Consider the following 24,260-nt stretch of genomic DNA (forward strand, 5'->3'; position numbering starts at 1 on the left):
TTTAATCAGCACGCAAGTTGAGAAACATCATTTTAAAACTGCTTCGAGTATCAGTATATTTTATGACACCCATGAATAAAGAGCTCTGTTTTATTTTTATACCTTTTCCTTTGCCCTTTTCCAGTATTAACGAATGAATTCTCCATGAAGATCTCTCCATATTTCGCATAGTAACAGTTCGGAGAATCTAGAAATTGAAATTGTTTATCCTTCATCACGTTGTAACAGCAAAGGCCAAAAAAATGCCTTTGCTAGCCAGAAAAACAAATATTTGCTGGAATGAAATATCAGTCACCCAGTATGCCTTGTTTGAACAGTCTCTTAACTGTAAACTTTTGTTGCACAAACTTAAAGCTTTCTGGCAGCTAATACAATATACCAACACGGGTGAAAAAGGCACTTCTTAGCTATAAAAGTAGATATTATCTAGTATTTTTTATTACTTGCTTGAAAGCAACTAGCAGTAATATGTGGCTGATTATTACCGCCGCCCTGCTCGGGGCAGCTTTCTCTAGCAATCCTGAAGGTACTTGGAAAAAATCTTTTACCTACTTTTAATCTTGTTGATAGAACATTGAATCAAAAATTTCATTTGAATAGAATGAATCACTGAATCTAACCATCTTGGACAACTAAAACCAACCAACAAGCTTTAGCTTGTTTTGTTTTTGTCTTTTTCAGAAAGCTACCATATTCGGAAATTTTTTGTACAATTTGCGTCCGAGTTTTTTTTTTTTTTCAATCTGTAACCTGCGCTGGTAACTATAGTTATTAAAAAATGCGTGTTTGCTTCGTTTATATAAAAGACGTTCAAAATATATGAGGGAGTTATGACTATAAAAGAACTAATATTTTTCCTTTCTTTACAGAAATATATAGGAGACTATTGACAAAAAATTAAACTGAAGTTTTCCTTACTATAATATAGAAAACATCGGAGCTTGGGATCCTAACTTGTTTGAAGGGGACATGTTGCTGACAGCTGAACAAAGGGCCGCCGCAGAAGCTGGCCAAGACGTGGATGCCCCAGTGTCCCGGGGCTCCATAAACAGAGGGCTGTGGAGAGAAGGAGTTTTAGTTTACAGAATCGACAGCAGTCTGAGTAAGTCGAATCTTCATCAAATTTCCACTAATTTTCACTTTTCCTATCTTGCTGGTACCCCCCAGCATAATGTCGCCGGTACCCATTTATACACCTGGGTGGAGAGAGGCACTTTGAGAGTAAAAAGTCTTGCCCAAGAACACAACACAATGACCCCGGTCAGGCCTCGAACCCGGACCGCTCGATCGGGAATCCGGCGCACTAACCATTAAGTCGCCGTGCCTTCCTTTATGGAGGACAATTAATAACGCTTAATCGTTCCGAAGTCCTTAAGTTCCCTAAAAAATGGGATTTTTTCAGAAACTGCTGCATTTGTGCATGCATCCCTTTAGTGAACATCCTGTTTTTGCCATATTACTTCATCTCAAATTTTCTTTATTTTGGAGGATTTGACATATAAGGAACTTGTATTCAGTTTCGGGTTTTCTTTATCCCTATGCACCCTTACTAAACCTTTGAATTCGTAGTCGTTTCAACTTGTATTTCTAGGCTATTTTTAGTGACTTCACTAAAATAATGTAATTTGCACTTTAATTAGGTCGCAATAGCAGAGCGATGAGTGCAATTAATGCTGGAATGAGAATGTGGAGTGAAAACACCTGTATCAAATTCAGAAAAGCTAGTGGAGGTGACAGGAGTTTCGCCAACTTTAAAAACGGAGGAGGGTGAGTTACAGGGACGCATTTATCAATCACCTCTACCAATCAATCAATCAATCAATCAATCAATCAATCAATCAATCAAACAGTAAGTCAGTCAGTCAGTCAGTCAATCAATTAGTCAGTCAGTCAGTCCGTCGTCAGTCAGTCAGTCAGTCTGTCAGTCCATTAATCAATCGATCTATCGATCTATCCATCGCGGATCCATAAGCCCATGAAATCTTTTACTTCTCGCTCGTTTGATTCTGAGGGTCTGTTTATATGGAGAAGCGTTGCCACTGGAAGGAGGGTTAGAGGGTTGCCCTCCATACCGAGCCACCCCGGGAGAGAGAGCTTTTCATATGTTTCTTTTTAAATAGCTGCAAGCTGTTTATATGAGAAATTGCAAAGTTGGCTCGGGGGGCAGGGTGACCCTGGGTGGAGGGTCACTCGCTTTGAAGGTAGGGTGACCCTGGGGAGAGTGCCAAATTTATTCCATATAAACAGTTTGGTAATTTTTGCCCCACCTACCAGGACAATGTCGACACTTTGCCCAAACGCTTCAATCGGCCAACAAAATGGAGGATAATTTAAAATTGAAGTCTGCTGTAAATTCCTCCAAACAATGGCCTTGATCTTTCTAATTTTAGAAAAGGCCGCCATATTAGATTTTTTTTAAACAATTCTCGCCGGCCAGTCTTTTAAACTGGAGGGCAAAGTTTTGGCTCGGTCAACAGGGACAACTTTTCTCAGTTTAAACACTCGGCAAAAGATGGCTCAGGGGAGAGCCTAACCCTCCTGCCAGGGACAACTCTACTCCGTATAAACAGGCCCTGAGTTTCGCAAAATAAGTTGCATCGGTGTACACAGGAAATATGCGCTCAAGCAAGTGTAAATACTGTCACGGGAAACAAGGTTCAAAAACGCTAGTCAAAAAGTAGACATACCATATTCTCTGAGTTCCATCGTATTACAAAACTCGTGTGAACTTCCTTTTAGAGTTATTCTTAGTGGCGTCTATTTTAACCTAATAAACCCTTTGGTATATTTAAGTAAGAGTACAAAAAACAAAGGAGAGGGAAGACTCGAGGTAAAATATAGTTGCAATGCCTAAGAAAACAATAATAAAAAAGATATCCAAATATAAAGCATATACACAAGGATGCAAAAACCAAATTAAAAATGGGGATGGCTAGTACAGACCTCGAGTAGTCCCAATTATTCTTCCTAGTCTGACGATTATTGGCGTAGTAGAAACGAATGTTGCGCTGAATCTGCTGCCACTCTGATTGTGTTACTATATGGACAGGTGTTCTTCATATGTTGGTCAACTGACTGGAAGACAACAGCCGATCACTTTAGCTTCTGGATGCTGGACTCCCGGGATAGTTGCACACGAGATCGGTGAGTACTTCAAATAAAGCACAGTGGTCTGTAACCATTGAAATCACCGTTTATAAAACATATTATTTGTTCTTGTAGTATGAAAGTAATACATAATTTATCAAACAGAGGTCACACGAATAGAATAAACTATCAACAGTGTAACATAATTGTCTCATTACGTAGTTTTGTCTGAAATCATTTTTAATTTTCTCCGGCAATGTACGATTGGGTGAATGCGTACTCTTAACTGCTTTGTTGTTGAGTTGGTAATGGAAATATTTTGCAGTTTTTTTTTCTTTGTTTTTTTTTAGAAATAAAAGGGATTCTCAATCCTGTCTAAATTTTATTCTTAGACAAGAAAATCTAAGTATGATTAGTACAATAGAATCCCGATTTCTCGACCCTCAGGGGGGGGGGGGGGAATTACAGAGAAGTACTATCCAAGGGTAACGAAAATTTGTTCGAGAAATCGGGAGTTTTTGAGAAACCGAGGGTTCAAGAAACCGGGATTCAACTGTATGAGTAGGATGCGAAAGTAGGAGTAGAATTCGTTGTAAGACCATTTCACCTCAAATTGCCAAAATTTGTCCTTCCTATAATGCCTCTTGTCTTCTTGGCAGCAGTTCATCATTTGGATCTTAACAGAACGATTCTGGGCCTATATACAACAGACAGTAATGGAATCTTCCCTTTTAGGTCACGCACTTGGTTTTTACCACGAACAATCCAGGCCTGACAGAGATGAGTATGTCACCATTTATCGACAAAACATTATGGGAGGTATGATCTAACCATAGCCTATTTTCTAATCGGGATTTTCCTATCTAATAAATTATTTACTTATTGAATTTTTAAAGAATTTTAAACACCAGTTATATTAAAAGTTATTTTACATGTTTACATGAAAGATATACCCAATAAACAAAGAAGAGATAAAGTCAATAAAAATGGTATTAGAATGATGGTATTGTACAATGCAAGACCCGGATTTGTAGAAGCTTTATCAGCTAATGTCTCCAAGCATTTCCACCCCAAACCTTGACAGAACCGAACAGGCAAAGACCAGACCACAACAATGGGAACTTTGTGCCCTACTCTTTGCGATAAGCTGATATGTGTTTTAGTTCTCTAAAGTCCCCTGCAGCGAATTATACCGAAGATGCAGGATATTGTATTGATATTAGTATTAGTGTAGTTTTTTTAGTTTTAGCAGTGTCCCCTGATTAGTTTGGTGTATTATTCCCAGGCTATAAGGTTTTGACACTTTAATAAAGTTTTCACTCACAGTCATTCACTCACAGGAGACGGGGCCTACAGTTTATCGTCCTTATCCGAGAAGACTAGGATATCTAGCCACTAGTATGCTCTTGGTAATAACTTTCCTTTAAGATTCATGGCAGTTACTGGACAATTAGTAGTGCATATACTGAACATGTCTTCCCACTTGTTTCCCATCAGGTATGGAGTTTAACTTCAACAAATACGACCGCTCCAAAATTGACTCTCTTGGGACACCATATGATTACGGGAGTGTCATGCACTATGAATCGAAAGCTTTCAGCAGGAATGGGCGTCCGACTATTCTACCAAAGAAACAGGGGGTAGGTATGACAACGCAGCACGCACAATTAAATGGCAGTGGGTGTTAAACAAAGGAAGAAGGTTTGCAACACTCTAGCCTGCGTAGCTGGCGGTATTGTTGGGTATTAAAGCGCCCGCTCGTTGTCGCGGCTTCGCCGCTTGCTGGTGGGCGCTTTACAACGCTTTAAAACGCTTTAATACGCTTTAATACCCAAAAATACCGCTAGCTACGCAGGCTACAACACTCGTAGTCGCTTTGGGCACGCTTAAAAGCTACAATGAGCGACAAGTCCATGAGACAGTTGATTGAAATAAATACTAAATTTAACATTCCCAGTTTCCACTCTAAATCCGGTGCAGCTTGTGTGCCACTTCCCCTCCCCCTTTTTCAATGCTGTATACAAACGGAGGCAAGTCTTGCAGATAGTAAATCCAACATTGTTTCGGGAGGGAGGGGGTAATATCGAAGGGCTGAGGGATAAAATTTGACCATTTAGGTATTCAAAAAGTGCCGAGTGTCTTAACAATTTTGGCGCTCATTGTACTGAGCTAATATTTTCGCACATTAATTGACGTGCAAATTACTGTAGAATGTATCACATGAAGAAATGTTCAGCGGTTGAAATCAGTACCTACTTTTGTTTTGGTGTCATAAACCATTTTTACAAGCATATTTTTTAAAAGCAATTTTTTCAATTACTTTAGTGCCGTCATTACAACAGCAGCAACAAGGTGCAACAAGTGAATCAACAATTACCTTATATTATTCGCCTTTAAATTGATTAAACAGTAGCATAGCAAGTCTGAAGTATGTCTTGTTTACTGCGTAAGTTTATAGGTCGTGCAATGATTAGGAAATTAAAATTGCTATGGCTAAAATTTCCCCCCAGCATGGTCATGCAGTGAACACTTTTTATTAAATATTTCACTCACTAGCTGATTACAGTTTTCTTTTACGTTGTTTTTGGCAGGAAACGCTTGGTAACCGTAAAGGCCCGAGCCCAATTGACATCAAGCAGATGAACTTGCTGTACAAATGTTCTGGGGGTGGTGGTGGCGGTGGAGGTGGACCTAACCCTCCCCCTCCTCCCCCTCCAACAGGTTTGGTTACTTTGATAAATGACGTGCCATATTATAAAAGTAAAATAGTATACAGCGTGTTTCGGAAACGGGTAGAGGAATTTTTGGAAAAAATGAGACGGTTTTTTTTTCTCAGATTGCCGGGACACTGGAAGGTACTGTAGTTACCATGTTCCCAGAGGAGACTGCAAAAGAATGCAAGTTGTAAGAGAGAAGTGCAAAAAGAGCTGTGGGTTGTGTTAAAACGAACCACTTGGATAGGGTAAGTTACAAGATAAAACATTTTATGCGGTTTTAAATACCTGAAAGGAAAGCCTTGTGATTTGAAATTTGGATCTCTAGTCGTCTTTTTACTTTTAAGATGCAAGATGCAATTTTACCTTGCAATAACACCTTGTTAATTTGCTTTTTTCTTCCTTGTACCTAATTAATCAGTAGGGTGCAAATTTCAAAGCCATTTTTCATTGTTATATGAAAGACATTTTTTTCTAGTTTTTATGACTGAAAAAATTCCTTCGCGGTGATTGGCTGTGGGTAGGCATTTAATCATAAATTTTACGTTAGTGCATATTAATTCGCGCGCGTTCATAATTCTCTTAAAGAGAAATCATCAGAAAGCTCGAGTAATTTTACATAATTTACAATACTCTTGATATTTGATCGTTTTTTCAAGTTGCACACGCCTAAACACTCGTACATTTTTGAAAGAAATTTTAAAAATCATTCGTGGTGTAAATCTTTAAAATCGTATGAATAAAAGCGCAAATAAGGGTTTACACTTCGAGTAATATTAGAAAATTTTCTAAAAATTACACAGAAGCGTTTGGTTACTTTGAAACTAGACTCATAAATCTCTTATCAATGTGTCCATGGTGTTTTGAATCAATTATGAGCATAACAAAAGTGTGAATAAATCGCGCCCTAACCTTTAATCCCTTAACAATGCTAGGCTTGATTTCTCATTAATTTTTTCATCGCATGAGACTGTTATCTTTATTGTGCATTTTCAGGTTGGCCCAGCTTGTATCATGGAAATCTCTTCTTACAGAGGATGATGAAATAAAATGATTAAATATAACATCAACACTGTGTGGCCAATCCGGCAATAAAGTAATGTTTAATAAACGAGCAGGAGAGCTTTATCAAGTTAAAAACACGAAGAGCAGCCAAATGTGTTTTAGACTTGATAAAGCACGAACTGCGAGTTTATTGAACGGCTTCAAAAACCTCTGATGTAGATCTTTTCATTGCTGCACCGATATTTAGATTTTGGGTTATTTTGGCCAAGAATGTTGGACATAAAATTTAGCCGTGTCTTTATCAGATATAAAGACACTCATTAAACATTAATTTACTTTGTATTTTCTTAGTGAAATATAAATGAGTTTTTGAAAGGGTATCAAATATAGAGCGTATTCACTCACGTGGCCGGCATCGATGCAAATTTATTGGAACAAAAAGAAGCGTTTACATAGAAAAGACTTCAAATCCCGCAGGATCGGCTCGGTATACCAACATGGCCACCGTTTCATTATTCTGGAGCACCAATAATTTATGGCCGCGTGACGTCATGTAAATACGCTCTATAACCTGCAATTGGCGATGTTCCACGTTCTAATTGTTTTAAAGACCAGGTAAAGAGTAAGAAGAGGCGCGTAAAAATAGGCCTTATGCATGATAACGTCATATGCTCAAAATTCACCACCAAGCCTCTTTTACGCGAATTATCCTCAACCCTCTGCCACCTTCAAGCAGTTTTCACGTGGGTATTCTTTTCAACTTTTCTGCTTTGAGAATTCGTTCATGATAAAATTTACAAGTTTGTACTTCGAAAGCGAGGCTTGATGGTGAAACTAGCCACTCTGACGTAAACATGCATAAGGGCTATTGGTCTGGTAGCATCCAGGCCATCAGGGTTATGCTGAATACGGTCGCACAACATCATAACAGCAAACCAGGGACCATCCGAACAACTGACTGTTGTAAGGTGGTGACAGTTGTAGGGAGAGTTTGCTTTGGTAAAAGTATTACTAACCGTCAACTGTCAAAACACGTCAAAAAGCGATATTTTAACCGTCAACTGACAAACGTACACCCCTATCGAGACCCTCAGTTTTATTTAGATCTACGCACGGTCGTGACAAAGAAACTGAATGGCCATCATATAGAAAGGAGGCCATTAGCATCGAGAAGTTGCCATCAGCGGATTTTTAACTGTATTACCAGCGACTAGTATTGACACGATGCTTAACGATTAGATAAGATTAAACCAAGTTTTAGTTGCGATATTTGCGCCCGTCTGCCGCGTCTTTCCTTTTTCTCGTGTTTAAAAGTGACTTAAACAACTTTAGCAAACAAAGGGGATTTTTAAGCATCTCAAACCACGATTTCCACGGAACTGACAGTAAGTTTGGTAAAACCCATTTCAACAATTTTGTCCAGTGGAAGGGTACAGGGCAGGAGCCTGGGTGTAAAGGTAGTGGGAACACTACGGGAGGTGGGAGAAGACAGGGCGGGAAGCGGGATTCCCAAGCTAGGCAGAAACGGTCAAAATGGGCGGGAACAACTAAGGAGGGGAGGAGTGGTTGGGGGTACAAAAATGTGAGGTTAAGCCCCCTTGCACTCTCTTTTACCTTCCTCATCGGTTTTGTTTCGTGTTTTCTGTCCGGGTTTGAGCATTTACCTTATGGCAACTATTTCTATAGATTACAAAAGTAATGTATTTTAAAATTTAATGAAAAATTTTGCAGAAGATTTTGTCGACATTACCTAGATTTATAGGGTGAGACCCCTTTATATCATCAGTAAAGAAATTAATTCGCGAAAAGCACCTTTAAAGACCGAAAGTGCGAAAGTGAAAGAATCCTTTGTTTTTGTTTGAGTTAACAGGCCAACAAAAACATCTCGATCACTCTGGGTAATAATAACAATAATTAAAGCAACAACGGTGCGCACGCGCAGGCACCTCTTTTCGAGACTCATTCGTTACCAGGACCAGTTACTGCGGTTGCAGAGTAATCTCGTTCCCATATCTACAAGATTACTGGCAGAGGTCAAAGCTGCAGCCCTTGTTGTGTGCTCTTGGGCAAGACACACTCTACTCTTAACCTAAAATGTTAGTCGTCCCCTTGTTCCTTGACCCAGGTTTGGGTCGAGAGACGTGGAAATAACTGGCAGTTCAGGCTAACCCTACCCTGGGAGACCTTAGTGGAGGGGGCTGGGGTACCTTCTGCTACAAACAAGCATTCATCCAGGGAAAACGATAGTTTTCGTGCTAAGGAAAACGTCCGGAGGCTCGTAAACTTATTTTCATGTTTACTTATACCCCATTCACACCAACAGAACACGTTTAGTTGAACCAGGTTTAATAAATTGAAAATCAGCAACCGAACTGAACTGAAAGAGTGAATTTCACATAAAGTTCAGAGAAACTCTAACTTGTGCTTTCATGCATTAAGCTAAATCTAAAGTGGACCAACATCAGTCAGAAAATTTTACGAAGAAAACAATTTTAAACCGTGAACTAAACAGCTTTCATGCAAAAGTGTCTTAGTTTTGATGTAAATGGGGTATTACTGTACCATGAGGAACAAAACATATAAAAATCATATATAAATCAACCATGCAATCGCCGTCATGCCATGTCGCAAATAAATATACTCGAATAATAAAATTCTTCAACGTTAGTAAGAGCGCGTGTTTATGCGTGTGCCAGTGGGAGCAATCGTTTACATAAGTATATACTTTCGAATACTCCCAAATTTTCTCGAGCAAAACGTAAAAATTTACACTTTATTGAACTAGTTAGTTGAAAAACATCTAGATATTGCTTCTGTGTATGTAAGAAGAAATTGAATCACTTTGGGGAGTTACAAGTTTTTGATGCATGCTTTTTGGTTTAACCTGATACCTGGTGGGGAAAGACGTCGCCATGAGTACGAAGCCTGAAAAAAATCCATGGCATTCAGCTGGGGAGTGCTTTGACCTCATTATCTCCTCTCTACTCGACCAGTGCAATGCTCTACGAACTGGGTTATGAAAAGTAAATTGGAAGCATACGAAATGTGTGTTCACATGTCCCCGAAAGAAAAACATACAAACATGAATAAGAAATGATTATCACAACTGTTTTTGTAATTTTTAAAGCAATTTCAAAGGAACCTGAAGCTTCACGGGCAAGGGACTTGCATGATTCAGCTGGGGTGATGTTGCATGATTCAGCTGGGCTGATGTTTCATGTCCTTTGTAAATAATCGCGTGTTCCTCAGTAAACACCATCACATATTTTGTTTATGCAGCCGCGGGTTTCTTGTGATGATGATTGTCAGCCTTTTCTTCTTGAACCCAGGTCCTATACTGCTGTGCTAACAAAATAACACAGGTGTCTTGGGTATACAAGTGTTTCACGATGATATAAAATAAAAACATTCGTTGTGGTTCCTTCACCCAACGCTGTGAAAATGTTGCTGTTCATGGTTGTTGCGTGTTTGGGTAGCGCCTTGGGTTATAGCCCAGAAGGTAGGTGTGAATGACTTATTTTACTGCAAAGTATTGGGGGGACATTGGGGGGTGTTCACCCTCACGCCATATTAGGTCATCCCAATAAAATGTTTCTTTTCCCATCGCCCCGTCTCTTGTGATGGTAAGTCGGTCGGTCGGGCAAATAAAAAAGAATGAATACTTTAAGGGGTCTGGGTTCATTTAAGAAGCCAGGAGATGCAGAACCGAAAGATTTTGTTTCAGTCGATCTCGCTGAGAATGTTGGAACAAGCGTTAATGCCCTTGGCACGAAACAGCCTTTGAAACTTATCGATGTATCGATGTTAATTAAAGACAAGGACATCACATCATACCAATGTTGATAATAAAACTAGATCGTGTGCTTGTAAATCAAAGTACTTGCCTCTTTGACTAGTGAATCTGGATTTTCTTTTACATTTCGAAAAAAATGGGTCGGTCGGGCGATGGGAAACGAAACATTTTATTTGGATGGCCCTACCGCAAAAAAATTGGCAAATACCGCAATTTCATAGTAAGCCTACATAGCGGGCGGATTCGTTGACGCGAAGGCAAAAATCGAACAGTTGGACCGCGGAAACAATGATACGACCTTAAAATGATTGTCAAAACAGACTAATTGTAGATTAAAATGTTTGACAAATTAGGGCTGTTTCAGCTTGCTTCCAAAATGACCAGAAACGGGTGGGCTAAAAATGGTGGGAAAAAGAAGCGCTAAGCTAAGAAAACGCATCCCGCGGGTTTGGAGAATTCCGTAACACTGCGAATCAAGATTAAAATAACCGAAATATCGCATAAAAAATTGGCTAATACTGCAACACCGCAAACCCCAATGTCCCCCTCAGTATTGTATTGACATCTGGCAGGCGCGGTAATTGACATAATGGTTAGACCTTTGGACCAATCTAGATCGCACTGTCCGGGTTCGAGTTCTGACCTGGGTCATTACGTTCTCTTCTTGAGAAAAGGCACTTTGTTCTGTCATTACCTTTCTCCACGTAGGTAGTTTTAGGCATCAAAGAACTGTTAGAGCAATTTGACAAAGTGGAGGGGACTAGCTAAAATAAAGAAACCGGGATACGCTCTAGCTATAGTGCTTTGCAATGAAATATGTTATAGTGATAAGTTAAGGTTTATAATTATCCTTAGCTTCTAGTCTACTCAGGAATCGGTGGTATTCACAAGAAAAAGTGTCCTAACGTTTGCATTGATCATGAATTCGCTAGAATTCTGCACCGGCTTGTTGTTTCGTTTCATTTTTTTTTCTTAAGAAATGTACAGTCAAGATCATTTCTCAGATTTCCTGTTTGTTAACCTATTAGTCATCTCCAAACTAACTAAATTTCTAGCTTTTGCTTTACACTGTCTGAGTCCGCACATTAAATTATAAACGGTTCGTGAGAGTAAAAAGAAAAACTCTCGATTAAGCCTTAAATTCTTCCCAGGCGAATTAAACGAAATTGATATAAGAAAAGCAATTGGGAACATATGGATACTGAGCCTGGAAGAACAGCATATTACAGTCATCGTACCAACTTCATTTACGTATTATCAAAATGCTCTAAAAAGTCACTGGTTAGTGCAGATTCAAAAGATCGTTTAAACTAAATATCTCCTGGCGTTTACTTTATTAATTGCCACTCAGTTTCAATATTTGATTTGGTACCGCCACAAGCACGATCGTGAGATATAGGTATCTTATTTTTTAGAGCTATCAGAATTAAATAAAACACGTTGAGTAGTAAAAGATGGTGGCTCTCAATATACAAGTCAAGACTATATTTGCGATTCATGATGCTCTCTTTAATGTATATAGAGAACATAGGAGTTGGAGATCCTAATCTGTTTGAAGGGGACATGATCCTAACTCGTGAACAAAGGGCCGCTGCAGAGGCGGGCCAGGACGTTGACGCAGTGAGCCGGGGCTCCATCAAGAGGGGCTTGTGGAGAGAAGGAGTTTTGGTCTATGAAATTTCCAGTAGTTTGCGTAAGTTAATCAGTCTTGTAAAAAGATAAATCAATAGATGGATGAAGTATAATGTTTCAACGCCTTTCAAGTTCGCAAGTGAGACAGCGGTTCATATCCTTAAAAGCGAAAATGTCCTGCGCAGCGTTAATTTAAATGAACCCATTGGATTAAATGTAAAGTTTAACGCTGGAAAGTTCAATGTAAAATACTAAACGTTTCGGCAGTGCTGCCTTCATCAGTAGTAGTAGTAGTAGTACTACTACTACTACTACTACTGATGAAGGCAGCACTGCCGAAACGTTTAGTATTTTACATTGAACTTTCCAGCGTTAAACTTTACATTTAATCCAATGGGTTCATATCCTTAGTCTTGTTCAGCTTATAGCCTGTTAGATTATAGCCTGTAATTATGTCAAGGGAAGTTATGGACACAATACGAGAACTTCAAGAAGAATGCTCCTATCACGCTTAAATGCAAAAAAAATCAGGCCTCAGAAAATTCCATTCCAGTGGTACTTGTCTATGGAACGAACTGTCCCCAAGTCGCAATACGCTTTTCAAAAAGCCTTCAGGCAAACAATTACTGACCCACAAAATCGTATTGTTCTCTCGCTGCAATATATCGAATATTGCAGCCATGAAATGCAGCCATAAAATCGTCCATGTCAAAAATAGGGTTTTTCGCCTGCAATATACCCAATAATGCTATGAACCGAAGTAATAAATAATAAATAAAGGCGTTACTGAAAAGCTCTGCTTTTAGCATGCTTGACAGTGCTCTTGAAAATCGCAGATCGAGTTGGCTTTTCTTTACAACCTTTGTACCACGTTTCATTATAAGAAAATTACGTTTTTACAATCTCGATTCCGACATGGGCCTTTTTTTAGGAAACACCTCGGGTATGTTTTGTATTTTATTTGGCCCAATATTTCGGCTGGACAAAACTAACCTTTATCAGAGGCATACATTGCTAAGTGAGTGTGAAAAAAAAAAAACAATTACAAAATTTGTTGTTAGCCTTACGTGGGCCGCAACTTGAGCTCTACACTTAAAAAGCAAAGCTAACTAATATTAAAATACTTCTCTATAAAAAATACTATGTATGAATAAAAATACTGCACTGCAGTTTACCTTTCGGTTATTAATTACTTTCAACAATATCAGCTAAAATGGCAAGTCCTACATAGTGGCTAAATAAAAGTATAGCAATTTTCTACAATTTCTTTTTTCTCTCTACAGGTAGAAGTTCTCGAGCAATGAACGCTATTCGAGCTGGAATGAAAATGTGGTCTGACAATACTTGCATCAAGTTCAGAGAAAGGAGAGGAAACGAAAGAAGCTACGCTTACTTTCAAACGGGTGGAGGGTAATATTAATACAAGCAAAAGCAGCTCGAAATAAGCTTCAATTTTGGAGTTTTGGTGACTTTATTTAGACGAAAACTTGGATATTGCAGAGAATTAGGAAGGAAAAAATTTAGGAATAGGCGACGAGGTTTCGAGCACGTTCCACGAACTTTTTTCGGCCGCGAACACCAAATCATCATAAAGAATTTTTCTTGCCTTACATTCTTAAAGGGAACCTCCACTCTAACTACAGGTTGACGTTGAATTGTTTGAAATAATACCTAAATTCGAAATCTAACAGGAAAAGAGAAAATAACATTTAAAAGCAACAAAAAGTGGAAACGATTGTCGCTTTTAAATTTCCCGCGCGCCGCCATTTTGGATTTTATTGACGTGTAATGGTTTCTACCATTGTTTATTGTTAGGAAGCAGAGAATCTTTTCTTTGTTATTAATTACCTTGGGGGGGGCGCCAAATCCATAATCTTTCCCAATTTTTGTTATTATTTTAAAAAAAGGTTATTTCTCCATTTTCCTGTAAAATTTTGAATTTAGGCATTATATTTCAAACAATTCGATGTCCACTTGTTATAAGATTTGAGATTTCTCTTTAACCAATTTGTCGTGGAATTATCTAGGTGTTCATCGATGGTAGGGCAGACTGGGCGAAGGCAGGCTATCACTCTGGCCTCAGGATGCTGGACTAATGGAATCGTAGCTCATGAGATTGGTAAGTTGACCACTTCCTCCCGACCACATTTCGACTTTTGTTAAGTGAGCCCATTTATAAAGGCTGTTGGATCGTAATAGAAAGTTGGGTAAAGTCAGATGATCCACACTGCCCGCACCTTTAATTTAGCAAAAGTGGTTTTGCTAAGCATTGGAGTTCCTGCCCTTCGAAAGAAGTTTATTTCATGTTTTATTGATAGGCCATTAGAAACCTTGTTTCTAAAGGATATTAGGAGTCGTATATAACTCTAAAAAAAAAAACAAAGAAAAAAAAAGAATTACATATTTACGGCTTTCAGGGAATCAGTGCACGGGCATTCTATAGGCTTTATTCTCAATATATTAACGGCGTTTTGCGGTTCCTCATTTTACCTGTGTTGTTTTAGGTCACGCACTTGGTTTTTACCACGAACAATCCAGGCCTGACAGAGATCAGTATGTCACCATTTATCGACAAAACATTCGGCGAGGTAATATAATGGCAATACAATTTTGACGCAATCGGTAAATTATGCTACACCTTCCTTATTTCTATAATCATCACACTATTTATTTGCGTTATTGTCTGATTTTACATTTAATATTTATTAGGTAAAATAGTCTGGCATTCGATAGTCATGAATCAATGGGGAACAATTTGAAATTGTTTTGGATATTTTTAGGGTTTCCTTTACAGACACTGTAAGGTAACAACTACAACGGTTTCGTTTTACATACAAAACAAAGTTGCTGAGCGGCAATAAAGAACTCAGCAAATTGTGATTATTTAAAGCTTTAAAACAGTGTTCCATCGGCTACTTTTGTCAACTGAATTTGTCTACTAACAAAAAATAGCAAAACTTTCTAACCGTACCTGTTAGTTTAAAGAGACTGTGTCAAAGATTGTAGCCAAATTTAGTCCCTGCAATGACCATCAAATTCGGTGAAATACAAAAATAACCACTTAAAACAGTGAAGGAACATTTCAATAACACAGCAAATACAAAAGAAGGTACGGATGGCCAAAGTGAAGAAGATTGAAATGGATTGCGATATGGGTTTTTAAAATATTGTTGGGCTGAACAGTTTTCAAAATTTAAAGTTAGCCTAACTTTGAAAGACGGTCTTGTTTGTTTAAAAGTTTGAATTATAACGCCTGGGAGACACATTTGGCTACAATGAAGTCTTGGTTTTGTCATTAAGATCCATAGAAATAATTTCTTAGCAAACACTAAGGTTCATAGCAAGTATTTGAGCCGTGACACAGTCCCTTAATTTAACGTCGTGACAATACATCATTTTACACAACAAAATCCGAACCAAAAGCCATGTAGGGGAACCCAACCAAGAAACTTAACGTTTCCCCGCCTAATTATAGTGTTACATCTGCATTTAAGGTATGGAGTTCAACTTCAACAAATACGGTCGTTCAACCATTGATTCCCTTGGAACACCGTACGACTACGGCAGTGTCATGCATTATGACTCCAGAGCCTTCAGCAGGAATGGGCGGCCGACTATTGTTCCAAAGCAACAGGGGGTTAGTAAAACAAGGCAGTGCGCGACATAAAGATGGATGCAGGCCCTGGATGTCCCCATTGGGGACTGTCAACTGTTTGTGATGTATTTTAGGATACCTAATAATATTGTTCGTGAAATGGACCTATTTCCCGGATACGGCATCATTTAAACCGAGACCTAAACTATTTTGGATATCACACAAAAACCGAATTTTTAAATAAAGACAAAGGATCTCAGCACAAGTGGCTCCATATGGAGCCAAAGAACCTCGAAGACCATTTCACCATCTTAAAGAAATGCAAGAGTAAACTTGACTGCCTGATATATGAAATGTTACATATCAGAGAATTTCAGCCAACACTCAATATACAATCAGACTCAATCAGAGCAAAATTGTCTGCATAATTGTATACGTATTTATATGCAAGAACAAACGCCAAACATTTCACTTGACAATGACATCTGATGATGTTTAAACGTCGTATATTATATTGAAAATATTTCCACAAGCTTTACTTATTCGAACACCTACAGATTATTCACTAATCTGCCAGCAAATTAGTTAACAATCGTAGGTAGTGCTGATTCCCAGAATTAACTGTACGCTCTAAGCCAGTGAGATAAGATAGATAGATTTTATTTAAAAAAAAACATTGCAGCCGCCACCACCCCCCCCCCCTTGAGGTTTTTTCGAATTTTTAAAAAGAGGATTTACTCTGCAATGCTGAAACTTTCAGTAGCTGTTCATTGATCCCTTGCAAAAATTTTGATACGTCAATCATGTGTCCATGATATTTGACGTTGCCATGGCAACGTTATAATTACAAGCATGTCCTGTCAAAAATCGTCATTTTCAACATTTTTCTTTATTTTTCTAGTTTTTTGAAAGAGAATTGCACGATTTGAATATTTTGCGTTCATCCTGGCTTGATTTTGCATCAATTTCCGTTATTGTGACTTTCTAAAAAAATGGTGAAATCCAAGATGGCGGATCCAAGATGGCGGCTATAATGACGTCACGTGACGTCATATGACTTCACAGCCAACAAAAAATATGTCATCTTGTAGAGTTCGCTACGGGCTTTCTACTCAGTGCAAAAAAATATTTCGCTGCGCCTTAACAGTACGAAAACTCAGGAAGGGGTCCCATCCACCCCCCCCCTCCCCTCAGTCCCCTGTACGATGGTGGGGGTACGAGTTTGCTTGTACGTCCGAGGGTTAAACTAATGATGGGTCATTTTATTTTATTTTATTTTGGTGCACGCTAGGAAACACTTGCACACCCTACCTTCAAAATGAGCATTCAGCTGAGAATAATTTCACTCATTTTTTTGGCAGGTAACACTTGGAAACCGGCGGTACCTGAGCAAAATCGACATCCAACAGATGAACCTGTTGTACAAGTGTTCTGGGGGTGGTGGTGGGCCTAATCCTCCCCCTCCCCCTTCTACAAATGCACCTCCAGGTTCGTGTGTGCTAGTGTGCTAGACTAGTAAATTAAACGTTTTTCTTTTCGACAAATTTACACTGCTGTCGATGTCGTGTTGTATAAGCAAAAGCTTCGTTGTAAGCTTGGTTAATTAACTGACTGACTGACTGACTGACCGACCGACCGACCGACCGACCGACCGACCGACCGACCGACCGACCGACCGACCGACCGACCGACCGACCGACCGACCGACCGACCGACCGACCGACTGACTGACTGACTGACTGACTGACTGACGGACTGACTGCTTGATTGGTCAGTTGCCTGCTTGCTTCCTTCCTTCCTTCCTTGCTGCTTGCTTCCTTGGTTAGTCGGTTGGTGGTTGGATGGATGATTGATTGATTGATTGATTGATTGATTGATTGATTGATTGATTGATTGATTGATTTATTGATTGATTTTGTAATTATCTTTAGGTCAGTGTCGTGACACGGGCAGGTATTGCAGCTACCACGTTCCTCGCGGAGATTGCGACAGGCTGGAGATTGTCAGACAGAAATGTAAAAAGAGTTGCGGTTTATGTGGAGGAGGTAATACTTAGCGTGACAATAGTAACAATGAGCTGAAATACATTAACTTTAGTATACACGCTAGCTAGTTCCATGTCGTATGGAAAGAGATCAAACGGCCATGCTAAAAGTAATATTCCTTCAATTTTATTTCAATACTCTTTTCCCTCCCTGCAGGAACCCCGCCACCGAACACTAACCCTCCTCCACCTCCACCTCCGGACACCGACATGCCGCCAACCCCACCTCCACCAAACACCGATATGCCGCCAACCCCGCCTCCACCAGATACGGACGCGCCGCCGCCTCCTCCTCCACCAGACACGGACGCGCCGCCGACTCCGGTACCTCCAGGTCTGTACTCATGTGCACAGGTTTATAAATCATCCAGGTCCGTTTGCATCCATTTAAAAAGCCGGACTCATAGGGGCTTCATAGATCATTTACATCTTTTGGTAAAAACTTTACATTTACGAGAAAAATGCAATTGTCGCTTGTACATTTGCTTCTAGGTTATGGGTCACGATCGTTATGAAACGATTTCCTTTGGTGATCACCAAAAGCTGAAAAATTCGACTAGAGGAAACTATTTTCCTAATTAAGGTACCCCTTTGCCCTTCTCATTTACACCATTGTCTCTTTCAGATCCTGATTGTCGTGACACAGGCAGGTATTGTAGCTACCACGTTCCTCGTGGCGATTGTGACAGGCTGGAGATTGTCAGACAGAAATGTAAAAAGAGTTGCGGTCTATGTGGAGGAGGTAATTGTGAAACTGGAAATTGTTTTCAGGACAAATAAATCTGACTTTTACGGCAAAGAACCTTCGAACCGTCGAGTACGATTGGTGAACGAACCTATATCAACAAAACTTCAGCTGAAAAGCCAATAAAAGTACATAAGTACATAATTTATTCCTAACCCTCACCTAGGAAATAGCCAACTGGTCAGCCTCCTACCGGCTGAGGTTTTTTAATATGTTATGTTTATTTAAATTATTGTTTCCTGTAACATAACATAACATAACATAACATAACATAACATAACATAACATAACATAACATAACATAACATAACATAACATAACATAACATAACATAACATAACAAAACATAACAAAACATAGCATAACATGACATAACATAACAAAACATACAGTCAAATCTCTCTTAACGGACACCTCTATATATAAGACAGACACCTCTCTTTAATACGGACACCTAGTGTTGGTCCCGTCCCTGCCGTGTCTCAGTCATTTTCCTGTGAACTCCCTATAAGACAGGCACCTCTCTAAGACAGACAGTTGGAGCCGGTCCCAACAGTGTCCGTTTTAGACTGAATTAACTGTAAACTTTTTTTCTCTCGAAACTTGACAGTAGCTTTTAGCTAATATTATTAATATTAGTAGCTAACATCTTCGAGAATACAATAAAAAAAGTTTAAAAAGGTTGAGTGGCATGCCAAGAAACTAGATTTGCGCTAACGTGCATGTCCACTTTAATAATAAATTAACTTACACTTTTGTTTCTTCCACAGTAATCCCGCCACCAACCAATCCCCCTCCACCACCACCTCCAGATACCGACATGCCGCCGACCGGGCCTCCGCCTCCTCCAAATACAAACCAACCCCCTGCTAGTAAGTAAGCAACTTTTTCGGTGTACGTGTCTTGTTTAACAGTAACCATTCATACAACAGAAACTGATATAAAGGGTATGGTTTTAGTCATCTCAATATCATAGCCACACAAAAGCAGTTTCTAAAAGCTACCCACCGCTTATTAGAATAAGGGCACTTATCAGAATGGGGGGGGGCGCTTATTCGGAAAGGGGCGCTTATTGGAAGGAGGGCTCTAAATCGAATCATTACAGTAACTATAAATTTAAAGTGGCATCGAATACATTCCTTTTAGAATTCAACTAAACAAGCTGCAGTCGATGCAATAGCATGTCGAAAAGCTAACGTGAGCAATTCAACTCTATGTTACAGTGATTAGCATCGTTCTCATTTGTCCTCGAAACATTAGTGCAAAGTCAACTGAAGGTTATAGTAATGATGCGTGGGGGCATTATCTTGCTAAATAATAAAGTTTTCTCAGTAAATGTATTGTATAAAGTGTACATAAAGAGGTCTGTTTACAGTGACCATCCCTATCATTGTTACTCAGGCTCCTGTGGCGTTTCGCCACTCGGACACAGCCGTGTGATTGGAGGAGATGACGCTACACCAGGTGCCTGGCCGTGGCAGGTTGGTGAACTAATCATAACCGCTAGCTTTTTTCTTAAAGGGACTGTGTCACGGATTTAAGCTAATTTTAGGCATGGGAAATGAGCATCAACTTTCGCAAAATATTAAAAAAGCTTCTTAAAACAGTGAAGGAACATTTCAACAACACAGCAAATACAAAAGAAGGTACGGATGGCGAAAAGTGACGAAGATTGAAATGGATTGCGATATAGTCTTTTGAAATGTTGTTGGGCTGAACAGTTTTCAAAGTTAGCTTCGTTTACCTGTAACTTTAAATTATAATGCCCAGGAGACAAATTTGGTTGCAATGAAGCTATGGTTTTGTCATTTCGATCCAGAGAAGTAATTTGTTTTCAAAAAGTAAGTTTCAGAGAGAGTTTTCGGCAAAACTTAATAAAATAAACTTTAATCAGCCGTGACACAACCCCTTTAATGAATGTTATTTTGATCCTAACACGCCTCTTTTGTTAATGTTCCTTTTAATGCGCTCAAGGTTGGCTTGCATACCAGTCGCGGAGGATTTTTCTGCGGTGGAACGTTGATAACACCAGAATGGGTTGTCACGGCAGCGCATTGCATTTCAAGCATGTGAGTTGTATTTTAGGGGACTAAAAACAATTGGACTAAATTTTAAGGGGTTATGGTTACCATTAAGCCTGCTACTCATTGGAGGTGCGGGGATCTGCTCCCCCCTCTTGTACCTGTGTAACTGAATGGAATAGGTGATGATCCTGGCTGCTACTCGCCAACTATATCATCGTCATCATTATCATCATTTAACCATTCTCCTGGTATATAAATGGGGTAGGGGTCTTTCCACTGCAATACTACGTGACATACCTGCCTGTCTATTAGAAATGAAATGGGTCTCTTACAGTAAGGCAAATAAGAATACAATAAGTGACAGCTAGTACCCCTTTCATAGTGAAGGGGTGCACGACTGGTACCCGTTGTATCACTTAGATAAAATCCCTATTTGGGGCAGTTGATTTGACCTCTTCTCTTAACGGACATTGTGGTGGACTAACTGTCTACCTGAAGTCATTAAGAGCACTATTAAGTAGGTATAATTCACTTCTTTTATGACACCGGCGAAATTTCTTGCATTATTTTCCAGTGATTTGAGTACTTGCTATGATAAATCTTGTAAGAAGTGGGTTTGTGCTAATAAGAATAAAAGTGTCTTTTCCTTGGCTGTATTTCTCAACCGATTTCGTTTTGTGCGCCAGGAGTCCCTCATATTATGTGCTCCGTCTGGGAGATCACAACCGACACAGAAACGAGGGAACAGAACAGAATATCGCCGCCTCAAGAGTTATCAAACACCCAGCATATGACAGCAGACGAACTAACAATGACATAGCTCTTATCAAGCTTTCGCGAGCTGTCAACATCAATGACCGCGTATCGCCGGCATGTCTCCCAGAAGCAAACTACATTGTTCCACCGGGGACCAATTGCTACATCACTGGTCAGTCTATAGGGTTTACGGTCAAATGTAGTTTTTCAATGATTTTTTACAATGTTTACAGGTATTTTTATTACTTCTAGTCATAGTGGGATGCACGGTGCGTTTAACTCGGAAATGGAAGGTTCGCGATATTCGAGCTTGTACATTATGTTGTGTTCTATTGGGCAAGGCACTTTAATGCTTTTTTCCATCCGGGGTTACGTACAGTTGTGCACCGGGGATTTATTCAGGAGGGTGGGGAGAAGAAGTACTCCTAGACGCCTAATACTACAGTGACCGGAGTAAGGAAAAGCACCAACCTTTATGTGCCACAAGTCTAATCCTGTTCTTTAGGACTATAGGGATCTAGAATGCTTACTTGATTCGTTTTGTTTTTTCTTTTGCATAGTACCTACATACATACTTTATTTGAAATAGGTTAAACTAAAGGCAGCCAGAGGCTGATGTGGACCTACATTAAGCTACAAGACTAATTGTAAACAGTATATAAGAATTAGAAACAATCTAGAAACACGGAGTACAACTTTTAACTTATATTACAGCATGACTTTAGTCATTCATGATGTATGAAACTTTGCAATAAAAGCGTTTGACTCCTTAAGGTTTGGCACTAACTGACCGATTTTTTTTGATTTTTTTTTTTAATTGCAGGTTGGGGTAAAATAAGACATCCAGGTAACTCACATCACACTCTTCAGCAGGCCAAAATATCTCCAGTGTCAGAATCGGATTGCAAAAGAAAAAGTAAGTCACGTTTTATAGAGCAGTTTTCAATTGAGTGTCGTAAAACCAAAACCAAAGTAATTACTCTAGCCAATCACAAAGAACACTGACAATCCAGTGAACCAATCAAAAACTCGAAGCAAATACATGTAGCTGGCATGAAGCGCGGGAAAACGTTCGCGAGCGAGTCACGATTGGTTTTGGTTTTACTTCTGATTGGCTAAGAAAGTGGCGCGAGATTTTTAAGCCAATCACTAAGAGTAGTAATGCAAAACCAAAGCAAACGCAATTTACTTTCGACACTCAAGTGAAAACCGCTCTATACTGCTGATCAAAAACTAAATTCTCCTTTCAATATCATTACATAGTCAGAAACACTACTTTTTTTCGCGCTCTAAAAGAGCGCGAACAAAAGAAGTCATCAAGTAAGGGGTTCACTTGATGGATTATCGTGATTCACATGTTGATTAGCATGAGAGGCGCGGTGGCAAAATGGTTAGTGCGCTGGTCTCCTGATCAAGTGGCCCGGGTTCGAGCCCTGACCGGGACAATGCGTTGTATTCTTGAATTGAATGCGCGATGCTAGGGGGTAACCAATGCGATGGACTAGCATCTCATTCTAGGGGGAGTAGAAATACTCCTGTCGCTTCATGCTACGGAAACCAGGATAAGCTCCGGCCCGACGGGCCACTACGTTCGAACGCTGACATCACCTTACCTACCACGTTAATTTGAAAGAAGGTGATACAATTATAAAAAAAAGGGTTAAATAGCCAAGTCAGCATCTCAATTTGGGGCGTAGTCTTACTTTAAAAGTCTTGCTGAAAATGCATGTTACTTCTAAGGTATTGGATTGCCTGAACTGGCACTACCTTATTTTGTATTTCTTGAGTCAACGTACGAGGTAGTCTCAGTCCAATTTTCATCTAATAGTGTAATTTACCCACTCGCTTTTTCTTATATCCGTAGATGGTTATGGCATAACAAGATCGATGTTATGCGCTGGCGTTCCGGGCACTCGGCTGGGTGGTTGCCATGGAGACAGTGGAGGTCCTTTTGTCTGCAAGAATTCCGATGGATTCTGGGTACTTCAGGGCGCGGTGAGCTGGGGCTCAGCAGACTGCAACGCTCAGCGCATGTTCACGGTCTTTGCACGAGTTTCCGTGTTCAGAGAATGGATCGACCAGTACGTTAAATAATAAACGTGTCTCCAGCACTATATTCCTTTGCTGAAATAAAAGTCCCTTTGAACATTAATGTCTGTTTTGTCCTCCTTCATCTAAGAAAACTGAGAAAGAATGCAGTGAATCAAAATAATTTCCTGCTCTTTTTTGACAGTAGACAAATGATGATATAAAATTTAACCACTACACAACTGGTGAAATATGCACGGCGCGTATTATCAGTATTATCATCAAATAATGTGTATCTTAGGGCCTGTTTACATGGAGGGAGGGTGCCCCGGCTAACCGAGTTACCCGGCTAGAAGGGATGAAACATAGCACGCCTTTACATGCAGAATTCACAGCCCTTTTACCCGAGTTGAGACAGCGTCATTGAAGCGTGTCTCAGCGTGGGAAAACCCTGTAGCTCCAAATGATTGAATAAAAATATGACTTTTTACTGAATAATCAAGGCTAGCCGTCTTCAAACCTATTTTACTTTGATGTGCAAGCAGTGTGTGCGTCCATTTTTTGGGGAATTCAATCGAAATTCAACAGTCTTTGGCCGCCAAATTGAAATTAAATTTGTTGTTTCGTGAATTAGGATAATCATTCCTACGAAAATTTCAAATTAATTAGCTGTTGCCCAAAGAAATATTTTCCAGCCTACAGATAAAACTAATTTGATCTAATTTTGGTCAAATAACACTGTTTGGGTCCAGAATTTATACATTTTATGCCATTAACTTCAATTTTTTTTTGAACACGCACGAAGACTTATCCCGGCAAGCCGGGATAGCCCGGGCA

At 39.5% G+C, this 24,260-nt stretch overlaps 2 protein-coding genes across 2 annotated transcripts; both read left to right on the plus strand.

Moving 5' to 3' along the window:
* The first annotated feature begins 402 nt into the window (after positions 1-402).
* LOC144662024 (zinc metalloproteinase nas-15-like) lies at positions 403-6,871 on the plus strand. Its single transcript, XM_078522760.1, has 9 exons — positions 403-526; positions 929-1,102; positions 1,641-1,767; positions 3,050-3,144; positions 3,823-3,906; positions 4,585-4,727; positions 5,679-5,808; positions 5,924-6,049; positions 6,798-6,871. The coding sequence occupies exons 1-8, from the start codon at positions 469-471 to the stop codon at positions 6,028-6,030; spliced, it is 918 nt and encodes a 305-aa protein (XP_078378886.1). The 5' UTR covers positions 403-468; the 3' UTR covers positions 6,031-6,049; positions 6,798-6,871.
* Positions 6,872-10,229: 3,358 nt separating this feature from the next.
* LOC144662034 (uncharacterized) lies at positions 10,230-23,547 on the plus strand. The gene is made up of 16 exons (XM_078522770.1): positions 10,230-10,305; positions 12,122-12,292; positions 13,515-13,641; positions 14,259-14,350; positions 14,736-14,819; positions 15,726-15,868; positions 17,188-17,314; positions 17,758-17,871; positions 18,028-18,204; positions 18,496-18,612; positions 19,386-19,487; positions 20,017-20,096; positions 20,590-20,684; positions 21,326-21,567; positions 22,219-22,311; positions 23,260-23,547. The coding sequence occupies exons 1-16, from the start codon at positions 10,248-10,250 to the stop codon at positions 23,487-23,489; spliced, it is 2,052 nt and encodes a 683-aa protein (XP_078378896.1). The 5' UTR covers positions 10,230-10,247; the 3' UTR covers positions 23,490-23,547.
* The last annotated feature ends 713 nt before the right edge of the window (positions 23,548-24,260 follow it).

Source organism: Oculina patagonica, chromosome 1 (genome assembly GCF_052425735.1).
Source record: "Oculina patagonica isolate OP01 chromosome 1, crgOcupat, whole genome shotgun sequence".
Taxonomy (NCBI): Eukaryota; Metazoa; Cnidaria; class Anthozoa; order Scleractinia; family Oculinidae; genus Oculina; species Oculina patagonica.